The following is a 22,928-nucleotide window of genomic DNA, read 5'->3' as shown; positions in this document are numbered from 1 at the left end:
AACTGAGGAGATTGAATGTTATGTTTGGATCTGATGGTTTGTGAACTTTAGGTCGTGTCTATAGTTCTGTAGGATGCAGCGATACATCGAAAAATGGAATTTAAACTTTATGTTATTTCCTTTGAGAAACTGTCTGCTGACATATCTTACAAAATGTGTTTTTGTTCCGATCTGTTGACCTTGACCTTTGACCGAGATCTGGAGATCAATTCCCAAGAAACATTCACAACAACTTCCATGGATAATATTTTTTAAATATTTTGTACACACACAACCACCAACACACACACACACACACACACACACACACAAAGAGGGAGCTGAAAACAATACCCTGCTCCTGGCTATGCTGACGCGCAGGGCGATGGAAGACAGCAAGAAACAAAAAGAGGATGAAGGGGATGACAGGGAAGTCTGAGCTAAAGACCAAAAATAAGAAAGTGAAGGAGATGAGGAGGAGCGCAGGGTGACAAGAAGAGACGGAGGAGAAAGGAGGAGGGAGTGGACTCATCAGTCATCATCATTGTGTGTCCAGTCTATAGCGTAACAGTGGCCGTGGTTCTGCTGACACTGCCAGCCTCTGAAAACTACACACACTCACTCACACACACATACACATTCACATACACACACACTGCATAGATCAAAGACCGCGTGTTTGTATTTTTGTTGCGTGTGTGTGTGAGTGTGTGTGCGCCTGTGGCTGTGCTGTGCTGGCAGTGTTAGTGTGGTGACAGCTCCGACCAGAGGGTTCTGGCTGTTGGAGCCCAGAGGTGCTCCCCGGAGAGTCCAGTCTGGCCGCAGGGCTGGCATCCATTACAAGAGCAACCCTGACTGTGAATGCATTTAGTTTCTTCTCCATACATGCGTGTGTGTGCTTGTGAGTGTGTGCCTGTGTTTGTGTGTTAAATCCCACCTTCTTGTCTGACAGTCCGGTGACTTGGTCCACAAACTCCTCCTGGATCATGAAGGCGGCCAGGTTGGCAGTGTAGGAGGCCAGGAAGATGACGGCGAAGAAGGCCCACACCGACACGATGACCTTACTGGTGGTGCCCTTTGGGTTCTGCACGGGCACGGAGTTGTTGAACACCAGACCCCAGAGCAGCCATACGGCCTTACCGATGGTGAACGATGGACCGTGTGGGTCTGAGAGAGAAAGAGAGAGAGAGGGAGAGAGAGAGGATCAAAAAGTGAAGTTCCGAGGAGCCAAGAAAAGGAAGATTCAAGATTCAGTCATTGTGTTGCTGTAGACCACAACACTCTAATTGTGATGGTAAACTTCAAAATGTACAAATATGAATGTATAGAAGTTTTTGTTTTAGGGCATCACGGTGGAGCAGTGGTTTGCACTGTCACCTAAAAGCAAAGTTCCGGTTCGAATGGTCAGGTGGTATGAAGATTGTGAGCTTAACGGTTTAGGTGAAAGGATCTATTGACAGAAATTGAATATAAAATAATCCTAGTGTTGTTTTCACTAGTGTGTTTCATCTAAATTGTACAATTTGTTGTTTTCTTCACCCTAGAATGAGCCTTTATATTTAAATACTTTATATTTTCATCTGGTCCTCTCTAAGGAGGCAGCCATGTCTTTTTTTACAGTAGCCCAGACTGGACAAACTAAACTAATCTTTTGAGTTTTTTTATGACAACTGAAGTTCACCACAGGTTCTCTTTCATGTTCGAAAGGGGAGGGCGAGGTGAGCTGCAACATGACACTTCACCACTAGATGTCACTAAATTCTACACACTGAACCTTTAATCTGTCGTCCAACCCTCACTTATTGTCTTGAGCTACAAATGAGCTGTCTCCTCAAGTGTGAGGCTCTAAATCCACTTTTTTATTCATGTTCCTTGTGTCGATTTATGTGTAGAAAAATTTGCCTTAGTACAAATATAAAAAGATGATATCAGTGGAGAGGTCTGTGCTGCTAACTTCAGTGTCTCACACAGAAGGTGGGAACTTTGAGTGCTGACTTTTCCAATTTGTAGCTGTCCACAGATGTTCATAAGAACAGCAGCTTCATGTAGCCTCACCACTTTACTCAGTCACCTCCACTCTTTATGCTACGCTACACTCACACTCTCTGGCTTAAGCTTCATATTAACCTGCAGACACGGGAGTCGTGTCCATGTCCTCATGTAAGCGCTCTGGTAGAAAGTGAATAATGAGAATGTGGACCTGCTCCGTCGGAGATGCACTGTTCCGCTGAAAGGTGAAAGTATTTGTAGAGGAAATATGCAGTTAGAAAATTACACGGCTGGCATTTGTTGTTAAGTCGGAGTGCGAGAGGGAAAAGGGTAGAAAGTAAACTAAACGCATCGCACAGATTTACTGAAGCGTGCTCAAAAGGGCCGAGAGGAAAATTCAGGCAAAAAACATTTCATCTGCACTCAGACCTCAGACAGGCCTTGAGCTCGGAAGAATTTGGCTGAACACAACAATAATCTTAATTCTCTGCCGGCGGGGGACGCTGCAGGTTCTGATTCTGACGATGCCTCGGATAACAGCCCTGGGAACCCGCTGTGGGACAGAGAACCCTTAATGCTCTGAAACATCAACCCAACTCTCTAAGGCCTGAGTGATAACAGGTCACTTGTTTCGCTCCGGGGTAAATCTGGATTCGTGCTCTTTGCACTGTGGGGGGGCGGGGGGGGGGGGGGGATTGATGTGATGTTCCTGGAGCCGTGTGTGGGAGCCTACCTTTGCCCTGGGCCAAGTTGCGGTTGAAGCCCAGCGGACTGACAAACTCAAAGAGGAAGACGGCGATGGCCGTGACGATGAGCAGCATCACAAACATCATCACCCACACCGACGCGCTGAAGGGCTCTGAGAGGAGGAGGAAGAGGAGGAGGGAGAACGAAAGAGAGGAGGAGGGCGAGTTAAAATCGAGTACATGAGACAGAGAGAGACTGTGGAAGTGAGGCCCGGGGAAGATAGACTGGGGCTCGGAAAACAAGGGAGGTGAAGAAGGGGGAGATCGGGGGTTGAGGGGGGAGATACAGCGCGGAGGAGACATGGAGAGGGGGAGAAAGGGAGACAGATGGAGTGAGAGAGGAGGACGGGAGGAGAGGGGGAGTTAGTCACAGAGAGTTTGACGGAGCACATTTCCATATTTCTCATTATTCCCTTGGATGAGGGCTGAGAGAGGGAGAAGCCCGGAGCGAGGGAGAGGGCTGAGGAAGAGGGGAGAGGAAGAGGGGAGAGGGGGAAAGAGGGAGAGCGATTTGAGTGATCTGATGTGCCCTGCTGTGGGCATGTGTGTGTGTGTGTTTGTGTGTGTGTGTGTGATCCACTCGCGTGTGATCTGTGCACGTGTGCGAGGCCGCATGTGTTTGGTGTGAAGCAGGGCAGGAGTTCAGAGAGCGGGATGAGTATCAGAGACACTGAACCCAGACAAATCGTGTTGTGCGTGTGTCGTGTTGTGTGTATCTGTATGTGTGTGTGTGTGAATGTGTGTGTGTGTGTGTGAATGTGTGTGAGTGAGTGAAAGTATGTGACTACCAGGGTTAGCCAACCCTGAGCGATTGTGCGCTGAGGTGCCTCTAATATGAGTGTGAGAGATACTGAACCGTCACTGATACCCTGGCCCGGGCTCAACACACACACACAAACACACACACACACACACGCACACACACACACGTCATACACACACATCACACAAACGCACACACACACTTAACATACGTAGAGCCAAAGCGTATCCATTCTCCACACATCCTTGGTTCCATACACAAATGCTCTAACATATTCGTGCAGTATCACTCACTTTCCTTCCCCCCCTCTTGCACACATGCATACTGACACATGACTTGACACACAAGGACCAACACACGCATGGTCCAATACATCCCCTCGCTCCCCACATCGCTCCAGTGACAATACAAGACATTAGACGAGCGCCAAGGAGCGCTTTTGTTTGTTGTCATCTGAACAACTGGAGGAGAAGGGAGAAGAGGAGGAGGAGGGAGCAGAGGAGAAGGGAGGAGAAGAGGAGGAGGGAGAGGAGGCAAATATCACGACTGCTTTGTCTGGGCTGACTTCTCCAAAAACAGCTGGCACGCTCCACTTCTTCTGCTCGGGTCGAAATATCAATGTGCTCAGGGTGTTGAGTCAAATATTCCATTTTATACACTGGGTCTCTCATCGTGTGAGGACCTCCCTTTTATTTAGCTGCCCCTAGTAGTCAGCTCGCTGGGGGACTGGCTGAGGTAAAGAAGAGGGGAACTCATATTGGGCAAACACAGACTGAGCATAGTGTCCTGATCGCCCCCTGGTGGCTGGCTGCAGTACAGGTCATAAACAGTATAGGTGTGGGAGACTCTAAATTGGCCGTAGGTGAGTGTGAATGAGTCTTTGTCTCTGTGTGTTGGTCCTGGGATGAACTGGTGACCTGTCGCCCCATGTCGGCTGGGATCCGCTCCAGCTCTGACCCTATACAGGACTTAGATAATGGACCCTGGCTCCAGATGAATGTCTCCGGTGCCAGATGGCAGCGTCTGTATCCCCAGTATGTTGGCCTCAGTCCCGGATAGCGGGAGGAAGTAGAGACACGTCGTCCATCTATACAAAGTCTACGGCGGAGAAAGACATAATTACCGAGGAAGGCGGAGGGGGAGACGGTGCCATTGCTACGAGACACCATGACACTGATGCCCGTCTCCACAAAGGGCACGGAGAAGTCGATGGCCTCCGACCGCTCCTCGTTGATGGTCAACGAACCCACTGCCATCACGGCCTTCTTGTACACCACCTGGAGGACAGAGGAAACAACAGACACACTGAGCACATGACTCATCACCAGCTCTCTCTGTGATATGTCCCTGCTTTGTATACTGGATGGGAAACAACACAGTGGTTGTGAGGGTATGAGCGCAGAATGTCATCCGTGGTTTGAGGGCATTTCAACCCATATCAGATGAAAAGTAAAAATGCAGCTGTCATTTTTTTTTGTCATGCCACCATGTCTGCGTGTGTGTGTCTGCGTGTGTGTGTGTGAATGTTTTCTGACAGACGGAGATTCCTCTCATAAAGCTGTCATCTTTACTACATGGTAAAATATGATGTTTTTTCAGATTAATTGTCTGATGGCCATAAACACGACCAGCTTCTCTGGATCACGTTGTCAGGTGCTGTTATCAACCTTTTACGTTCCCGCTTCAATCTTTAAGGATTTTTGCAATGACAGCTCTTAGTTTTAATTTAATCTGAGACTGAATAATTTAATTCCAGCAAAGATAAACAGGAGTGATCGGGAAAGCCGAGGTTTCCTGCTCCTGTTAAAGCCGCAATAAGAGACTTTAATGAGCGTATAAAGTACAGATACAAATTTATGGGCGATTTTATGATGACAAAATAAACAAACATTATGCAGCATCAGAGAACGTTATCACAATCTGTATTCAAAATGTTTATCGCCTTCCAGTCCTGTATGGACGTGTCACTGGTTTACTGTTAGATCACAGTTTGTAGCTTTAGGAGAAATCTGTCCAAATTCCATGTTTATCAAAGACAACAAATCTCATGAAAAGAACAACACAACAATGAATTTATATTCTTATGAAGTAATGCCTGCGTATACCAGCCTGAATTGTCTTGTTCTTTTATGCCCCTGAGCTCTACTGTTGTCTAAGAACTATTAAAAAAGTGGAATGGCAATCCAGAGTGAATCCCTCCGAAAAGGAAGTCTCCTTAAAATTCAATCAAGCTGCAACAAATTACACACAATCATAGAAACCTTTCCCTGGAAAATGGTTGAAAAAAACACCATCTCACAAAGTTATTTCGTTTTTATTTAACATAGATTTCTAGATTTTGTTCAGATCCGTGCTAAAATGGAATGGCTTCTTCTTCTGAGACCCCATCCCATCCTACCACACTCTGTTCCATAGTTAGTGTGTAATCCTGTTCACAAACAAACCAATGAACTGGGACGAAACCAGAACCTAGTTTTAATTCAACAGCTGAAAATATTCCTCAACAAATGTACTTCTTTTAAAGTAACCTTTTACTTTAAATTGAAGAAAAACCTACTGCAGTTTTAAGGACATTGTTGAGCCTTTTCAGAAAAGTAATAGTTTACAGTCGGGTGATCTGAGAAATGAGTCTGGAACCGGATGATGATGAACTATTCACCGGGTGGGAGGGGTCACTGAACGGTTTAATGAGAATGAAAATGATGGTTTGAGCTTCTTAGTCACCGGATCCTAAACATGAGAGTTTATAGAAGATTTTTTAACTGAGGAGTTTGACGACGCTCTGCAGCAGCAGCATCGTGAAAACACCTAATAAAGCAACGTCTTCTGGAAGAGTGATGTTCCTCCCTGATTCATTACATTACATTACATGTCATTTAGCTGACGCTTTTTTCCAAAGCGACTTACATTTAAAGTACACTCAACATTTATGAGGGGCCATTTAGGGGTTCAGTATCTTGCCAAGGACACTTAGGCATGCAGATGGGAAAGAGTGGGATTCAAACCAGCAACCTTCTTGTTGCAGAGCACCCGCTCTATCCCCTAGGCCACACTCTCCCCTGATTCACAGGAAAGATGCACTGAGGCTGGTGGACCGTGGAGAAACCATCACCTTTGTGTTTTCCTTTAATTTGTCATCTCTCTGTATCAGCGACCCTCAGCTCTGGAAGTCTCAGACAGGATAAGGGACGTGCTTATGGCATTTGTGGACAATATAAAAAATATGGAATAACATCAGCCTTAAGCATAACATTTAATAATAATTTTATGCAGCATTAAACTGTAGAGTGGAGGAAGCGATAAAGCAAAAATACTGAGGTGGCATTTTGCAACTGATTGCATATACACATTATTCAGGAAAGCAATCATTGAGCATTTCTTCTCTCTTGCTGATGAGTCTGGTCTCTCGCTCTCTCTCTCTCTCGCTCTCTCTCTCGCATTCAGACGCATTTCCATCTTTCCCCGGAACTCGTCGGACACTTCCATTTATCTAAAATGGGGGAAAGGATTTGATTGGAGCACACAATGGAAGTGTCGCTGGTGCACGGAAGATGCTTCAGCGCCACAAACCAATATGGCTGCTGCACCTGCTGCTGCTGCTGTTGTGGAGAGGTCTGCTGGAAGTGGATAGTGGGTTTTCTATAAAAGTACAAATGACTTGGAAAATCGAAAAAGGAAATGAGGGCAGATGTCAAATAGCTCTGGTGATGTCAGGCTGTTACAGCAGATCTGCCACTGTAAAGGAAATATTTTGGGGAAATACTTCTTGATGGTGGTGTGCAGTGCAATCTGTTGTACCCTATATAGTGTCCTCATTGTTTCCTACAATGCATCCTGAAAAGAAGAGTAAAACCAATGGTCAGATACCGAGTAATATATACCATCATGCATTGCACTGGCGGTGGAGAGAAGATAAGAGGGGAGGGGGGGCAGCAGGAACATAGACGTCCCTATGAACTGAATTAGAGGTTAGATAACAGCCTTAGTTTATTATATAAGAGGTTAGATTGAAGAGAGATTGTTGGTGGTAACTTTATATCTACAGCGGACATGAGGGTGGTCTTAGCTTGTGGGGGGGGGGGGGGGGCAGTACCTCTCCAACCATGCCGTTCCACACGTTGTTGATCTTCTTGCCGTGTTTGCCGTTGTTGACCAGGTAGAGGTCGTACGTGAACTTGACGTTCCTCGCTATCTTCTTCAGGATGTCGATGCAGAAGCCCTTGCAGCACTGCTTGATGTAGGAGCCGCCGCCCACCGTGCTGTTACTGAAACACACACACACACACAAACACACACACACATGCACAAACAATATTAGGTCATATTTCTTCTTCTTTGGTTTATCACAGAGGACATGTCAGTGTTATACAAGCGTCCGTGTGGAGGGAGCTTGTAACTGTACTCGTCCCGCCTGCTCATTCCACATCTGGTGGTTCCATCACACTGTAGAATTACAACAGTGGAGAGTAACCGCAAAGACTGCTGAAGGGCAGACAGAGCATGTACAGTGTGTGTGTTTGTGTGTGTGTGTGTGTGTTCCCCTCAGTGCCAGCTAACCAAACCAGATGAAAACACAGGGGTACTGAGCAGATGCTGCCGGGCTTTAAATAGAGCCGGGCTCTGCAGAACAACCAACCCGCATGATTAAAATATCAGCTGTCCTTCCCCTCGTCTCCCTCCTCGTTCCTCCCTCTGTCCTTCTCTCCCTTCCTTCGCGGTGTCTCTCTCCTCCTGTCTGCGAGGAGCCACTTTGCCAAACCTCAGAGCGAACCTACACACACACACTGACACACACTCACACACACTGACACACTCCGCGGTCGTACAGACGTGATGCACAGGATGGAAACGGATGCTTCAGTAAACTTTTCTGACAGGCCGTCCACGAGGACTCCGGAGCAGTGAACCAAATTGAATCCTCGAATCAAATAATCCCGGTGATCTATTAAACGCTAGCAGCACATTTACAAACGCATTTCCATAAAAACGAATTCCCGCGTCCCGTGTCAGCCATCTTTGATGTAGCACACATTGATTGGAGCAGTCGCTCTGTGACCTTTTCCCTTCGCTTGCCGTCTCAGCTGACTTGAACTCAGAGGGAAAGTTCATACAGAGCGGGGGGGGGAAATTGCACACGCGGGGGAACACAGAGCGGCAACCGTCAAAGAGCCGAGACATCAGAGCGTTAAAAGAGCTTTTAACAGCAGTCAAATGTAATTGTGGCACAGCATTGTGTGCATGTGTGTGTGTGTGTGTGTGTATGTGTGTGTGTGTGGAAAAGAGAAAGGGAGTATATATAGTGTGTGCCCCAGGTGTACTTATGCACACATTCTGTATGCATAAGCTCTTCCCAGCTGAGCCCATCACTGTGTCCTTATGTTACTATGTACACACACATACCCCCCCCCCCCCCCCACACACACACACACATGTTTGTACAGCTATCTTAATGAGAACAGTCATTGGCATAATGCATTCCCTAGCCCCTTACCCTAACCCTAACCCTAAGCCCAACCTAAACTTGGTTCTAACCCTACAACCAAGTCTTAACCCCTAATTAAATCCATTAGGGGTCCATTAAATGTGTGTGTGTGTGTGTGGGGGGGGGGGGGGGGGGGGACCAGTCAAAAAGTCCTCAGTCCATTTGCTGTAGGCTCAAACTGGTCCTCACAAAAATATCTGTACATAGAGCGTGCACACAGAGACACACAGAAACACACGCACAAGGACACACTCCCTGAGGTGTCCATATAGTTCATCTGTTTGATTGACGTCATACATTTGTCCTGGCAAACACACACAAAGGACAGTGGGAGTAGAGACTGAGTGAATGGAGTCCTTATGGACGAACCCACGTTTGGACACACAGATGATTGGACGTGGAAACCAAAGTGGAGAAGGGACGAGTCCTCGTGGCCTGAGAGCGGCTGAGAAGCTGTGCAGCTCTGTGCAGCCATTCAGTTGTGTAATTGTCCGTGTTGAAAACTGTGCGTTGTCGTGTCGCCGTAGAGGCGAAGCGTTCTCTCCAGAGAAACTTTTAATTTGGTGGAATTGATTAGAAGAAAAGTCAATATTCTATCCTCCACTGCTTGAAGCAAATGATTATCCTGAAAAATGTCAACAATTTCCCAGCGCTGAGCCAAGATATTGACATTAATTGACCATGCGCCAATAACGCAGGCAGTCATGAGTAGAATTCCTTAGAAATAATGGATTTCAGTTGAGCGTGTGGTCCGTGTAAAGGCCGGCGATCGATCAGGAGCACGACTCCGACACAGAACCTGCAGAAGTCCTGATTAATATTCACATGCTCCAGACTGGCTGAGCTCAGTCGTAGAATTAGCAGAGAGAAGGAGAAAGAGAGAAGCTGCCTGGTCCTGTCACGCAGAGTCTTATCCAGACGTCCATATATCACAGATAATTGGAGCAAAACCCAAACACGTCAAACAATTCAAGAGAAAACTCTTTGAGAAAGTTTTCCTGTCACCGACTACTTGTTGTTTACACACTTGAGAGAGCTGCCACACATTTCAACCAGCACAATAATTCCTTTTAAAGCTTTTTCCACAAACGAGAGAAAATCCCAAAGTCGTGTTTGATGTGTTGATTTGGAAAGTTCCCTGCAGTTAAAATGTAGGACTTTTTTTAAGGCCGTGATGAATGAAATTTTAAGACAAATGTCAAGTACGACAAATATGAAGGAATATCCCAGAATTAATTACACTCGATGAGTTGGAGTAGCAGACAAGAGAATAACCCTCGACACGGAATTAATACCCACAGCCGAGCCAAATGTATTTAGATCCATTCATCAGATATCAGCTCCTCATTAGTCCGGTATCTAGTTGTTGTTTTGCACCGTGCTAAAATCTGAATCATGATTAATAACAACATTATAAACTACGTATGCTGCTGAAACTTTTAAATGAATGTTAACATAAATAGGATGTTCAAGACCGAGACTGTTATATTCATTATATTTAAGACTTTGAAGCCCAAAAAGTACTGATCTGATTTGAAACTTAACAATGATGTGACCATAATCCAAACCAAAAAGCTAGAACTTAGCTTAAATAAATCTATAGAAAAGCTTAATCTGCAGTAAAATGATTAAATACATGATGAGTTTAACTGTGACATGAATTTAAATCAAGTTAGAAACACTGTGTTTGTAACAAAGGTTGATTTCAACCCACTTGCTTTGGCTGCAGTGGAGAAAGTGTTTATGGGTAATTTTGAGAGTGGTGAGGTGGAAAAAAACTATATAGACTTAAAAATATTAAGATAAAGTGGTATGAATTCGTTAAACATCGGCTGATACGTTTATCTGGAGTGACTTCGTGCACAGATAAGAGATCGACACAGATCCCTGATATCACATTATGATAAAGATGCTAAAAATAAGAAGAGACTAATCCTTGTAAACAGGTACGAGGGATGTTTTTTAAGTAGCAGGTGCAGAATTAGGATACGGGAAATGGAAACTCTCCATAGAATTGAAATGGACTAATTCTTCCCTCCCACCAGGAGAGGGAAGGACAGTTCACCACTGGGGAGCAGCAGAAAGAGGAGTCAAGGCCGGGTGAGGAGACGACCAAGCCGCCGCAGGGAGCTCAGAGCTAAGTGGACGGTTATGGTGGAGCACAGGCTGGAGAATACGCAGAGACCACAGCCTGGAGTTATGGACATGCGGGTCCCGGAGGAGCCTCGAATGATGCGACAAGAATTTAGAATTTGATGTGAACAGCCACCGGCAGCCAGGAGGGAGACGAGGTGAGGAGCACGGGGAGGCAACAAAGGAGAACTCGGGGGAGGTTGAAGACGAGGCCGGCTGCAGGGATCGGCTCAACAGACTATTCACAAGGCTGGACTGAGAGCAGACGTCCAGAGGGGAGAGGAGAATGTTAATTATGACATGATTTCCCATCAGGCTCGGGTTTTATTTACTTCTTTACATGTCTGACACGTAGCTGCACATTTATAGAGTAAAACTGTCAATGAGGCAGAGGTAGCCACACCCATAAGAAGGACAAAAGAAGGCCATAAAGAAATCCCAGAAGTTTAATCATCCCGGGAATACTTTATTTTAGTTGCTCAGATTTAATAACGCATCTAGAAATTAAATCCAAAAACCTGATCACTTCACTTTTCTATTTCCAGAAATCTCTTTGTCTATATATCGCTCGTGTATCTACATTTTGAAAACCAGGCGAACAGGCGGACAATTTTATCTAAATAAAAAAACAAAACTTAAATATTTTTATTATTCAGAAATTGCATTCATAACTTAGAACACAAAAAAAGGTTAAATGTTTTTCAATATGAAATGATTTAAAGTCTTTTTAGTGCTATTTCAATTTCAAAGTTAAGTCTTCAGATTATTTAGTTGAGTAAAAGACTCAAATACAAAGAGACATTTTGAATAATGTGTGACACTCTACAAATGAAACATAAAAAAATTATAAAAATGAAACAAACAACATTGAAATATCCTGATGAGTAATTTGAACGTTACTGTTTAAGGAGAACTGGAACAATGAGCAGCGATATAAATTAGTAACTGCAAACAAGCAGCACATTCAGTTCATTTGAAGCAACACAAAATCGCACCGAATTAATGGCACAATGAGAAAATGACAACAACGGAGCGACACACGCAGCAGCCACACACACACAACATCAAGTTCACCGACAGACTGACATTAGCGAGCTGACACCAGCACAGAGCAATGCATTACTAATGTGGACAGAGCTACTTTGCCAGTATGTGTTAAACACAGTGACAGAAGTTTTTATTGTTGTGACAAAGGACACTAAATAGTTTGTAATGTGATTGTGCGCCGAATCTGCAATTAGTTACATTTACACGTGTAATGTTTTCAGGATATAAACACACACAACACAAGAGTTATTTGTCCTGGTAAAAATCAAGAATACAGTTTTAAACATGGTCATATGGAGTTTCTGAGCTCAGCACTATGTAGTGTTCCAGTGCTGCTGTGTACACACACTGGATGTAACAGCCACATAGCATGTGGTTCAGGGACAAACAGATGATGAGTCATTATTATATAAAGTAAAAGTGAGTGGGCCCAGTATAGATCTGTGTGGAACAGAAGTGGAGGAGCACAGAGCGGCTGATTGACGATTATGTTCTCAGACAGATTGAGCGGCCTGAAAGGCCGAGATGCTGGAATGCAGCTCAGAACACAACTGGGAAAAGTAAAACCAGTAAAAGTTGAGATTTCAGAGGAAACAAGACTCAGCTCTCATGTGACCTCACGTCTGTCATGTGACCTCACGTCTGTCATGTGACCTCACGTCTCTCATGTGACCTCACGTCTCTCATGTGACCTCACGTCTGTCATGTGACCTCACGTCTGTCATGTGACCTCACGTCTCTCATGTGACCTCACGTCTGTCATGTGACCTCACGTCTGTCATGTGACCTCACGTCTCTCATGTGACCTCACGTCTGTCATGTGACCTCACGTCTCTCATGTGACCTCACGTCTCTCAGGTGACCTCACGTCTCTCATGTGACCTCACGTCTCTCCGGTGACCTCACATCTCTCATGTGACCTCACGTCTCTCATGTGACCTCACGTCTGTCATGTGACCTCACGTCTGTCATGTGACCTCACGTCTCTCATGTGACCTTAGGTCTCTCAGGTGACCTGACGTCTCTCATGTGACCTCACGTCTCTCATGTGACCTCACGTCTCTCCGGTGACCTCACGTCTCTCATGTGACCTCACGTCTCTCAGGTGACCTCACGTCTGTCATGTGACCTCACGTCTCTCATGTGACCTCACGTCTGTCATGTGACCTCACGTCTATCATGTGACCTCACGTCTCTCATTTGACCTCACTTTTCTCATGTGACCTCGCGTCTCTCATGTGACCTCGCGTCTGTCATGTGACCTCACGTCTCTCATGTGACCTCACGTCTCTCAGGTGACCTCACGTCTCTCCGGTGACCTCACGTCTCTCATGTGACCTCAAGTCTCTCAGGTGACCTCACGTCTCTCAGGTGACCTCACGTCTCTCATGTGACCTCACGTCTCTCATGTGACCTCACGTCTCTCAGGTGACCTCACGTCTCTCATGTGACCTCACGTCTCTCATGTGACCTCGCGTCTCTCATGTGACCTCACGTCTCTCATGTGACATCACGTCTCTCAGGTGACCTCACGTCTCTCATGTGACCTCACGTCTCTCAGGTGACCTCACGTCTCTCATGTGACCTCACGTCTCTCCGGTGACCTCACGTCTCTCATGTGACCTCACGTCTCTCATGTGACCTCACGTCTCTCAGGTGACCTCACCTCTCTCAGGTGACCCCACATCTCTCATGTGACCCCACGTCTCTCATGTGACCCCACGTCTCTCATGTGACCTCACGTCTCTCATGTGACCTCACGTCTCTCATGTGACCCCACGTCTCTCATGTGACCTCACGTCTCTCAGGTGACCTCACGTCTCTCATGTGACCCCACGTCTCTCATGTGACCTCACGTCTCTCAGGTGACCTCATGTCTCTCAGGTGACCTCACGTCTCTCATGTGACCTCACGTCTGTCATGTGACCTCACGTCTCTCATGTGACCTCACGTCTCTCATGTGACCCCACGTCTCTCATGTGACCTCATGGGGAAGCAGACGTTAACAAAATGGAGAACGATGTGGAACGACAACTTGCTCTGATGTTATGAATCAAAAGCAGAAGGCCACACGAGTCCGGATGAGAAAACGAGCGGCCAACAAAGATCTTCTCGTCTTAAAGTGTTTAGGAACTGATCTGTAACTGATAAAAGTTCCACAGCAGATTTTCCTCAGATTGTCCTCTGTAGACTTGAGCCCAGGTTAGAGAAACAACACAACCTCTGTCCAGCAGAGATTCCGAGATACCTGCACTACCTCCGGTTCAGGGAGCGTTTCTTCAAATGGTGGGTTGGAAGCTGACCGTGGGATCACCTGTGTGTGTGGGCACTCACTCTTTGACGTGTTTGCGGCAGGGCACCGAGTTCCTCATGCAGGTGCCGGTGAGGATGTCCACGTTGTCCACGATGACGAAAGGCTTCTCCTCCAGGGTGACGATGGAGAGGTGGTTCTCGTCTGCGTCCTCGTCCCCGTGGCAGTTGTACCGCGGCCACACGGGGAACATCAGAGACAGAGTCCCGTTCTCCCAGCGGCCCATCTGCACACGCACGCACACACACACACACACACACACACACAAATCGGGGGAGCCGTCTTAATTAAAGTGTTTTGACTTTTTAATTTCCTTGCTTCTTTGCTAATAGATTGTGTCAATTTGTTACCTTCTCCCACGTCCTCTCACTGTTCAGGACGATGACAACCAATTTGGGGTTTGCCTGGTAACCATCTGGAGTGAACGATAAGTCTCGCCCTTCGTTCCACACATGCATCATGTGTCTGGGGGGGGGAGGGGGGGGGCAGAGAGCAGGAAGCTGTTATTTGCTTTTGTTGTTGCATCTGTTAAAGAGTGTTTGCGAGCGTGTGTGCACGAGAGCAGATACATTTGAAATAACAAGTTAAGCACTCTGTAATCACTGCAAGAGTATCCACTTCAAATCAATGCTGTCTTCACCCACTGCCAGTGCATGAATGCCTGAGTGTGTGTGTTTGCGCGTTTGCACACACTTACATACACACTTGTCTATTTGTGTGTAGGAGGGGGAAGAGTCAGAGGCCACATATCTCTCCCATCAACATTCTGCATTGATTTCTCGGCAGATATTCGCCTGAAAGACAAGCCACTGTGAAACGAGGCTGCCCTCGCTCTCTTACTCACCAGCGGCACCGTGCATACGCAAACACATCCTGAGCTGAAACACTTACACACTCACTAAAGAGAAGCCGGAGAGGGGAGTAAATGAATCGCCATCACACGCAGTGATATGGGATTAGGATTACACTCACTCCCAGCAAAACAGTTTTCAGGAGGAGAGGTTATTCGGCGATAATAGCCTGAGTTCCCCCTGGGGGGTGGGGAGGGAGGGGGAGGGAGGGGGGGGTGACGAAGTAAGTTTACTGCTAAGACCAAATCACGAGAGGGACGGCAGCCGCCCAAACAGAGCAAACTTCTCAGTTCTCTGCCTTGTGTTGTGTTTCATTAGAAATGGTTTGATTCATTTTGACGCAGTAATATTTAACAGGGTTAGTCGGGTAATTCCATATGACTGAAATATCATCGGACTAGAACAGAACATTTCTATCTTTCAGCTTCAATCCACATTATCACGGTGGGGAGAGCATGGCCTAGGGGATAGAGTGAGTGGGTTGCCGGTTCAAATCCCACTCTTTCCCATCTGCATGCCTAAGTGTCCTTGGCAAGATACTGAACCCCTAAAATGGCCCCTCATAAATGCTGAGTGTTCTTAAAATGTAAGTTGCTTTGGACAAAAGCGTCAGCTAAATGACATGTAATGTAATTATTCCAGTGTCACATACAGAGAGAGGTTCTTCACTTGTGAGCCGCTCTATATCATTTATTTATCTAATAATGTACGTTAAATGCTTTAAATATTCACATATTCACTGTGTCATTATTCTGAAACAAAGAGTCGAGGAGGGAAACTGAAGCAACACGTCTGTTTTTAGGTCAGACAGGGCCCAGGCCCACGGAGGACTCCAGGCATGAACTCAAATATTGCGACAGGGAGTCGAGACGCATGAGGAGAAACGCCTGAGTGCTGTTTTACATGCACCCTGCGGCGGGGGGGGACACTGCAGTTCAAACAGGTGGGACTTTACATCGTCTCATCTGCGGGAGACGAATCCGAGTGGACGCACATAAATGTTGTTGTCGCACGGCGGATTAGAGAGCGGTACATTAATCGTCTGTTTTCACAAAGACTTGGAAACAGGCCTGTGCTCGTTCTGAAAAGCAGAAGCTCTCACGTTGAGTAGAGAGTAAAGAAAAGGTCCCTGTGTCCCTGCAAGAAACACAGAACCTCCCTGCAGTGGGTTTCCCCTCGCTCCATCAGCAAACACAAATAATTAAATACAAAAAACAACACATTTACACACAAGGAGCACCTCCGCGCCTTATAAATGAAAAAAAAACTCCGCTGTCACTGTAGATTAAGATGTTTCTCTCTATTAGTAGCGACAAGACAAATAGCTATTTTTGTGTTTGAAGAACCGTCACGATGCAGCAGGTAGTGCCCTTGTCACTGTGCATTGCCTTGGCTGAACACATGCAGCAGGAACAGTGTCGCGGTCTATTCTGGGAATCCACTGTCTCCTCCGGTTTCAGGTTTGTTGCCATTTCTGGGGAAATATTTCCATCCCCGCATATAAGGCTGGTGGGTTTTTTAAGGTATGTGAAAGAGCCAGATTCCACTTTAGAGATTCACGTGTGCATGAATATGTATGCTTTCGCGTTAATGGCGCTTTTAAAACAAAAAGGTAGCGCTACATTGAATAAGGAGTTCAATGATTTATACGTTTCTCTATGCAAAACTATATCTGCATTAAGTGGAAGTTCAATCAGGGTTTAATTCGAAGCAGCTTCGGAGAGAAAAGTGTAAAATCGCTGCTAATGTAAAACACCATCTTTAAAATCTGCTGCTAGAAGTCGGCGCCCAACGTTTCTGTGTCACTGAAGTACTGGGGCAGCCATTGTGAGAACTTTCCTAAGAGAAGTATGAATAAAGAAAGAACGAATGCTCCTTCCATTCTGTGTAAATCGGAGCAAGGAGCTTCTTTTCAGAGGAAAAGTGACAGCTTAGGGGTTTGCATGGTACAGTGGCTGCATCAAGCAGAATAACCTTTTGAAATTTACTACCAGGGCAAGCCTCGATAAAGACCTGCTCTATTGTGCAGCCAAAACACACAGAGCGCGAGTCAGGGATATTCATTTCTGTCGGGCAGGACTGACAGGGAATCCGACGGGGTTGATAGTGTCTTTTAAGAGCCGGATTATGTTGTCCCTTTTTCCTCTCCTGTTTTTATACTGCGGCAAGACTGTATCTAGACTAATGTATGCAGGGTCCCGATCACAGCCTCACCACTTCCACATCAGAGAAGGGAAAATCCAACCTGTCAGATGATTACCACCAAAATTGGCGCCCGCTTGTTTTGACAAATATGTAAATTCCATCTAATAAGTTGGTGAAACAAATGGCACCTCTCACAGGGAGGAAAGAATAAAAAGGTTTGAGGTGCTATTGAGGTTTGTGTTATATTAGATCAACCTGTCAACAGCTGCATTGTCGTGTACGCTTTGATATATCCTCGGATGGGTTAATAAGAGAGGCAATGGGATGATAAAGCCATTATGGAAAAAATAATAATGCTGTGGCTCTCGTTCTAATGAGGCAGCTCATAAGTCATCATGGACGAGCGGGAGCTGGAAACCTGACCATCATGTTTTAAGTTGGGTTTATATACTCTCCTGAATTATTAATCATATGTGAGCCAGTGTGAGCTTCATATTCATATAGGAAGCCTGAGACATATACGACTGACAGACTCTGCATCTGACGATGACATTTGTGAATATGCAGAACAAATGTGCATCGTGTGTGTGTGTGTCAGTGAGTGTGTGTGTGTGTGTGTGTGTGTGTGTGTGCTGATGGATTTCACTGTTTCCTCATGGCAGGAACTTCAGAGAGGAGAACACACATGCACACTGGTAGACGACAGACACTTGCATCTGTACACACACTCATGCACCACACACACACACAGACACACACACACACACACACACACACAGAGACATATATGTGTCATCCACAGAGCAATGTAACGAGAAAAAAGACGGAGAACAAAGCTGGTAAAAGCTGCTTAAATATTGACTTGAAGACAGTGAGTGCAGTCACGTGCTGCAAAGTGCACACACACACACACACACACACACACACACACACACACACAAAGAGTCTAGTTAACACAGGGCACCAACAATGGGGAGGTGTGCCTGAAGTTCAATTCTTTGTCTCTGAACTAAGGCGTCGTAATGAGCTCACACACGGAAGCAGCCGTGTACACAACAGTGAATAGTGTTAAATGTCATTAGACATCAGGAGTGTTACACACTGCTGTCATCTCTGCTTCCTCTCTTCCCTTCTACCCCTCTCATTAATACATTCAAAAGAAGTTACGTAAGACCGCTCGACACTCGGCTGCAAAGACAAACAGAGTTATGCAAGTGCCTAGACCTTGATCACCTCACACACACGCACACGCACACGCACGGACACACACACACACACACACACCTGCGCAGGGCACTAGGTGGGAGCTTCCCCGGGCTTCGGTCGGATGCTGTGCTGTAGCAGCTGCCTTGGGCCTCTGGCAGCTCCCCTTTCTCCCGCAGCATGGAAGTAGCTGCAGTGGTAATGATTCCCACACCATCCCGGACCCGGGTCTCCAGTGGATACTCCCAGTCATCGTAGGACACGGAAATCATCCCCAAGGGAAACACCTGAGCGGGAAGAAGAGGAGATCAGAGAAGAGGCACATATTGTTTGTTAAAATGCAGTTTGTCTTCTATTTGACATTTTCGATCCTGATTTAAAAAAATCCATATGTAGCCGTGCAAGGAATGAACTGGATGATTTATTTGTCCATTGTGTCGACCTGACATCATTCATCTCTGGCCATGAAAGAAGTCACTTTTCCGATAGTATAAATCCGACAAACTAAAGAGCTCTCTTGGTTTATCCCAGCAGCAGACGGAGCAAACATGAAAAGATGCCAGCGCTGTAATCTGTCAGTCCACCCCACAACATTTTGTCTTTGTTTTTAATTTGGCTCCGACTGTAGATTCAGATATTGTCTAAGGTGTAAAAATCACACAAACACAAACAGGAACGTTGAGTGAAGGAGAAAGACGGAGGAGAGGAGGAGGAGGAGGAGAACAACTGCTTCAGAGGTGTTGGGGGAAAGGTAAGCAAACACAGGAGATGTTTCCAGTTTTAATGTGAGGTTTTAGGTGATTCTATTTGTGTACTTAGAAGATGCTTGGATCAGGGCTACCTGACACCAAACCTCAAGCATATCGCAGGGACTGTCTGTTTTAAATATTTCTGAATCTGTCGACTTCACTGTCAAACACAAACGTTTCTACGGTTTATCTGGAATGACGCAGAAAACCAAAACTATCCAGTGAGCTGCGGTTCTGCAGAGGGAATAACCTCGCTGATGAGGGGATGACTGGACCTGTTTAAATCTGACTGGGAGAGGCTACAGTAGCTCACATAACAACTGAATCATCTCAGAATGCACACCACGTCCAAGCTTGAGGCAGATGGGCTCCAACAGCAGAAGACCATGTTGGGTTCCTCTGTTGTCAGCCAACAACAGACATGTGAGGCTGCTGTGTGCCCAGGCCAAAAAAACAAGAACTGGACAGATGAAGACTAAAAAACCTGCTCGGATGAGTAGTTGACGGTCAGAGTCTGGCGATAACAGCACGAATCCATGGACAGAAGCAGCCCTATGTCAACAGTCCAGGCGGGTGGTGGTGTAACGATGTGGGGAAGGTTTTAATGAAACACTTTGGGCCACTTAATTGAGTGTTGATGCAGACAATGTGTGCCTCTCTATGGCCACAATCATCTTCTAATTGCTACTTCCAGAAAGATAATGGACAAAGCCAAAGAGCAAAAATCCTCTTATGGTGATTTCACGAGCTTAATGAAGTTCAGTGGAGGAAACCTTTGGGATGTGGCAGAAGAGGAGGTTGTGTAGTCAGGTCAACAGAATGTTTTCAGCATCTTGTGGTACAGAGCAATGAGGCTGTTCTTAAAGTGATAGGTCATCATCTGAGGACCAATTAGCCTCTGGGGGCAACAACCAAAATATTTCAAGGCATCCGGTGTAGACGATGGAAACCAAGACTCAAGGGACTCTTCTTATTTATAGGTTTAAAGGCGGGAGTTTGTAACTTTCTGACTCAAACCCCTGAGCATATATGCTTGTGCTTGGATTTCCTGCGCCACAGCTTTAGCTCTTATTCTTGCGTTTACATTGCTTCTGTGCAAGTGCAGAACTCTGGGGTTTCTCCTCTGCTCTTGGATTTTCATTTGCAACATGTCTTTCAAATCCCACCCCCCCCCCCCCCCCCCCCCGACCGTAGAAGGCTTGACCGGTTTATTGCCCCGCCCTCCATGAGCAGGGGAGAAATCAGAGCTCCAGATGTTTCACACACAGAAGCTGAGTGCAAGCAAAAGAGCTGGAGCAAATCTGAACTTGAAGCTTTTGAATAAAGGGAGGAAACAAAAACCCATAATCCTCCATTCTCAATAAACCGTTTACAGTCCAAATAGCTTCTCTTTTTGCAGATGTCTTGAGTCCAGATGACCTTTTAGCTGATCTCCATGAGCAGCTATGTGCATTTGAATGCAGAACAAATGTAAAAGCAGAGAGCTGATGCATCTCAGTCACTGTGTTCTAAATCTTTTGCTGACTCCCAACCTGATTTTCAAACCAGAAGACTTCCTGCCTCATAATCCCTCACATGTAGAATCTGTTTATATTCTATGGTGTTCCTCATGAAGTGCTCGCTGAGAATGATTTCCAGAAACCTCGAGCTATTTCTCTAATGTGTTTCCTATTAGCTGCAGAGAGGAGAGGAGAGGAGAAACTCAGGGAGGAGGCAGCAGACGACCTGCAACAGCCTGGAATCAGAAACACGGCTTGTCCTGTCAAACCATTCAAATGTGGCCACCTGTTACCACATATGGGGCCTCAGTACCTCGGGGGTAAAGTCTGGGTTGCCAGTGGTGAGACTGGACACGATCCAGATGTAACCGGCTCCTATGAGACCCAGAGAGCGAGCTTCCTCCATTATATACCTGTGGAGGAGGAGAAGAGTCGGAGAGCTATTAAAGATCCACGGTGTGCGACAGACACAACGAAAGAAAATGAGAAAGAAGCAAACACTCACAAAGCCTCATCCTTGGAGCAGTACAGCAGTATAACAGGACTCTGGATCCTCTTGAGGGCGATGTGTGATTTAGAGTTTGGGTCTCCATCTATAGCGTCGAGCGTCACCACACTCTGCAGGTCCCAGCGCACAAAGCTGTAACAACACACCACTAAATATTCCCAGGTACTTCATCTTGACGGCTGCAGTAAATAAAGGTTAAGAGAGAGTGTATCTGTGTATGTGTGTGTGTGTGTGTGTGTGTGTCTGTGAGTGTGTGTACACAGGAGGGGTGTGTATTCATCACCTGTGATCCACAGTTGTCTTCAGCGTGCTGATGAAATCCTGGTACCCGGGGAACTTTGATGTGACGATAGAAAAAATGTGCCAGTCGTACTCCTCCATGATGGAGAGCATGAGCAGGGCCTCCTGCTGCAGAGCGGCGCCGAACTGGAAGAACGTGGACTTCTCATCCTGCAACGAGACAGACAGCGGACACTCATCAAGGTGCATGAATTAAAACAGACGATGAATAAAGAGGAGAAACAGGAGCTGGAGAGAAGGGGGGCAAGTCGAACTCAAACGCGTGAGGGAGTTGGAGGAAATGTTCTCAGTTGTTCGATCAGTGAGTCAGAGCGGGAGAGTGAGGGAGATGAGAGAAAGTGTGAGTGTTGGAGAAATGACGAGGAGCAAGGGAAGATGGGCGAACGAGGAAGAGACACAAGTCCACAAGTGGCACTGCACAGCAAGCGAGTGAGTGCCGGCAACAGGGGGGGCTAACGGAGAAGAGCGCCTCATAACTCACAGGTTTGATTCCCTTCCGCCCTCTAGAAGCCGATTCAACAACAACTGTGCATCGCCTGGAAAGCTAATTGAGCCAAATACAGCCATCACTGTTGAATGGGATTTTCCTGAGCTGCACTAACTGCAGAAAATGATGGTGATGTTTTTTAAAGCCGTCACACTCGAAGATCTCCTCCTGAAACTGTGACTCCAGACTTGACAGCATGAATTCACGATGCCACGTTCAGTTCAATAATTTAGCCTCAGAGTGAGAACAAGAGGCAGCAGTGAGCATCGCTGGAAAAAAAACAAACTAAAGCAGCTTTAAAACAGACCGAAACCCAAAGTGAGTGTAGATGGAATAAGTTGCTAATGACTGTAGAATGAATGTTTGCATAAAGTGTGAGCTGGGCTTCCCCCGTGGGAATAGACGGCAACGCCAACAGAGGAGGACGGGAGAGGGAGAGAGAGAGAGAGAGAGAGAGAGAGAGAGAGAGAGAGGGAGGGAGGACAAGATGAAAAAGGTGAATGAGAATAAATGCTCTGGTCCTGTGAGTGAGATTTAGATACCTGCAGCAAGAGAGTGAGAGTCTTGGGAGGAAAACTGAAACATAAAATCTCCTCACAAGGTCCTCCTCTCTCTCTCTCTCTTATTCACACACACACACACTCACACATACACATACACACACATGCCGTAACACAACTTCCACAGTGGGCATCAAAGAACGTGACACAATAAACATCAAAGCTCTCTTAAACAC

The 22,928-nt window shown here is 46.2% G+C and overlaps 1 protein-coding gene across 1 annotated transcript in view; it reads right to left on the bottom strand.

The window, feature by feature from the left end:
• The window catches only part of grin2ab (glutamate receptor, ionotropic, N-methyl D-aspartate 2A, b), a 96,610-nt gene that overhangs the window by 11,705 nt on the left and 61,977 nt on the right, over nucleotides 1-22,928 (bottom strand). The window contains exons 5-14 of the mRNA XM_062388936.1: nucleotides 21,689-21,855; nucleotides 21,403-21,537; nucleotides 21,211-21,310; nucleotides 18,731-18,936; nucleotides 14,801-14,915; nucleotides 14,474-14,676; nucleotides 7,571-7,742; nucleotides 4,601-4,754; nucleotides 2,702-2,827; nucleotides 917-1,146 (exon numbers count right to left, since the gene is read on the bottom strand). Coding sequence (XP_062244920.1) covers nucleotides 917-1,146; nucleotides 2,702-2,827; nucleotides 4,601-4,754; nucleotides 7,571-7,742; nucleotides 14,474-14,676; nucleotides 14,801-14,915; nucleotides 18,731-18,936; nucleotides 21,211-21,310; nucleotides 21,403-21,537; nucleotides 21,689-21,855 — 1,608 coding nt within the window. The remainder of the gene's footprint in view (nucleotides 1-916; nucleotides 1,147-2,701; nucleotides 2,828-4,600; nucleotides 4,755-7,570; nucleotides 7,743-14,473; nucleotides 14,677-14,800; nucleotides 14,916-18,730; nucleotides 18,937-21,210; nucleotides 21,311-21,402; nucleotides 21,538-21,688; nucleotides 21,856-22,928) is intronic.

The sequence above is a fragment of the Platichthys flesus genome, chromosome 5, assembly GCF_949316205.1.
Source record: "Platichthys flesus chromosome 5, fPlaFle2.1, whole genome shotgun sequence".
Classification (NCBI taxonomy): domain Eukaryota; kingdom Metazoa; phylum Chordata; class Actinopteri; order Pleuronectiformes; family Pleuronectidae; genus Platichthys; species Platichthys flesus.
This window is presented reverse-complemented; position numbering and strand designations above follow the sequence as displayed.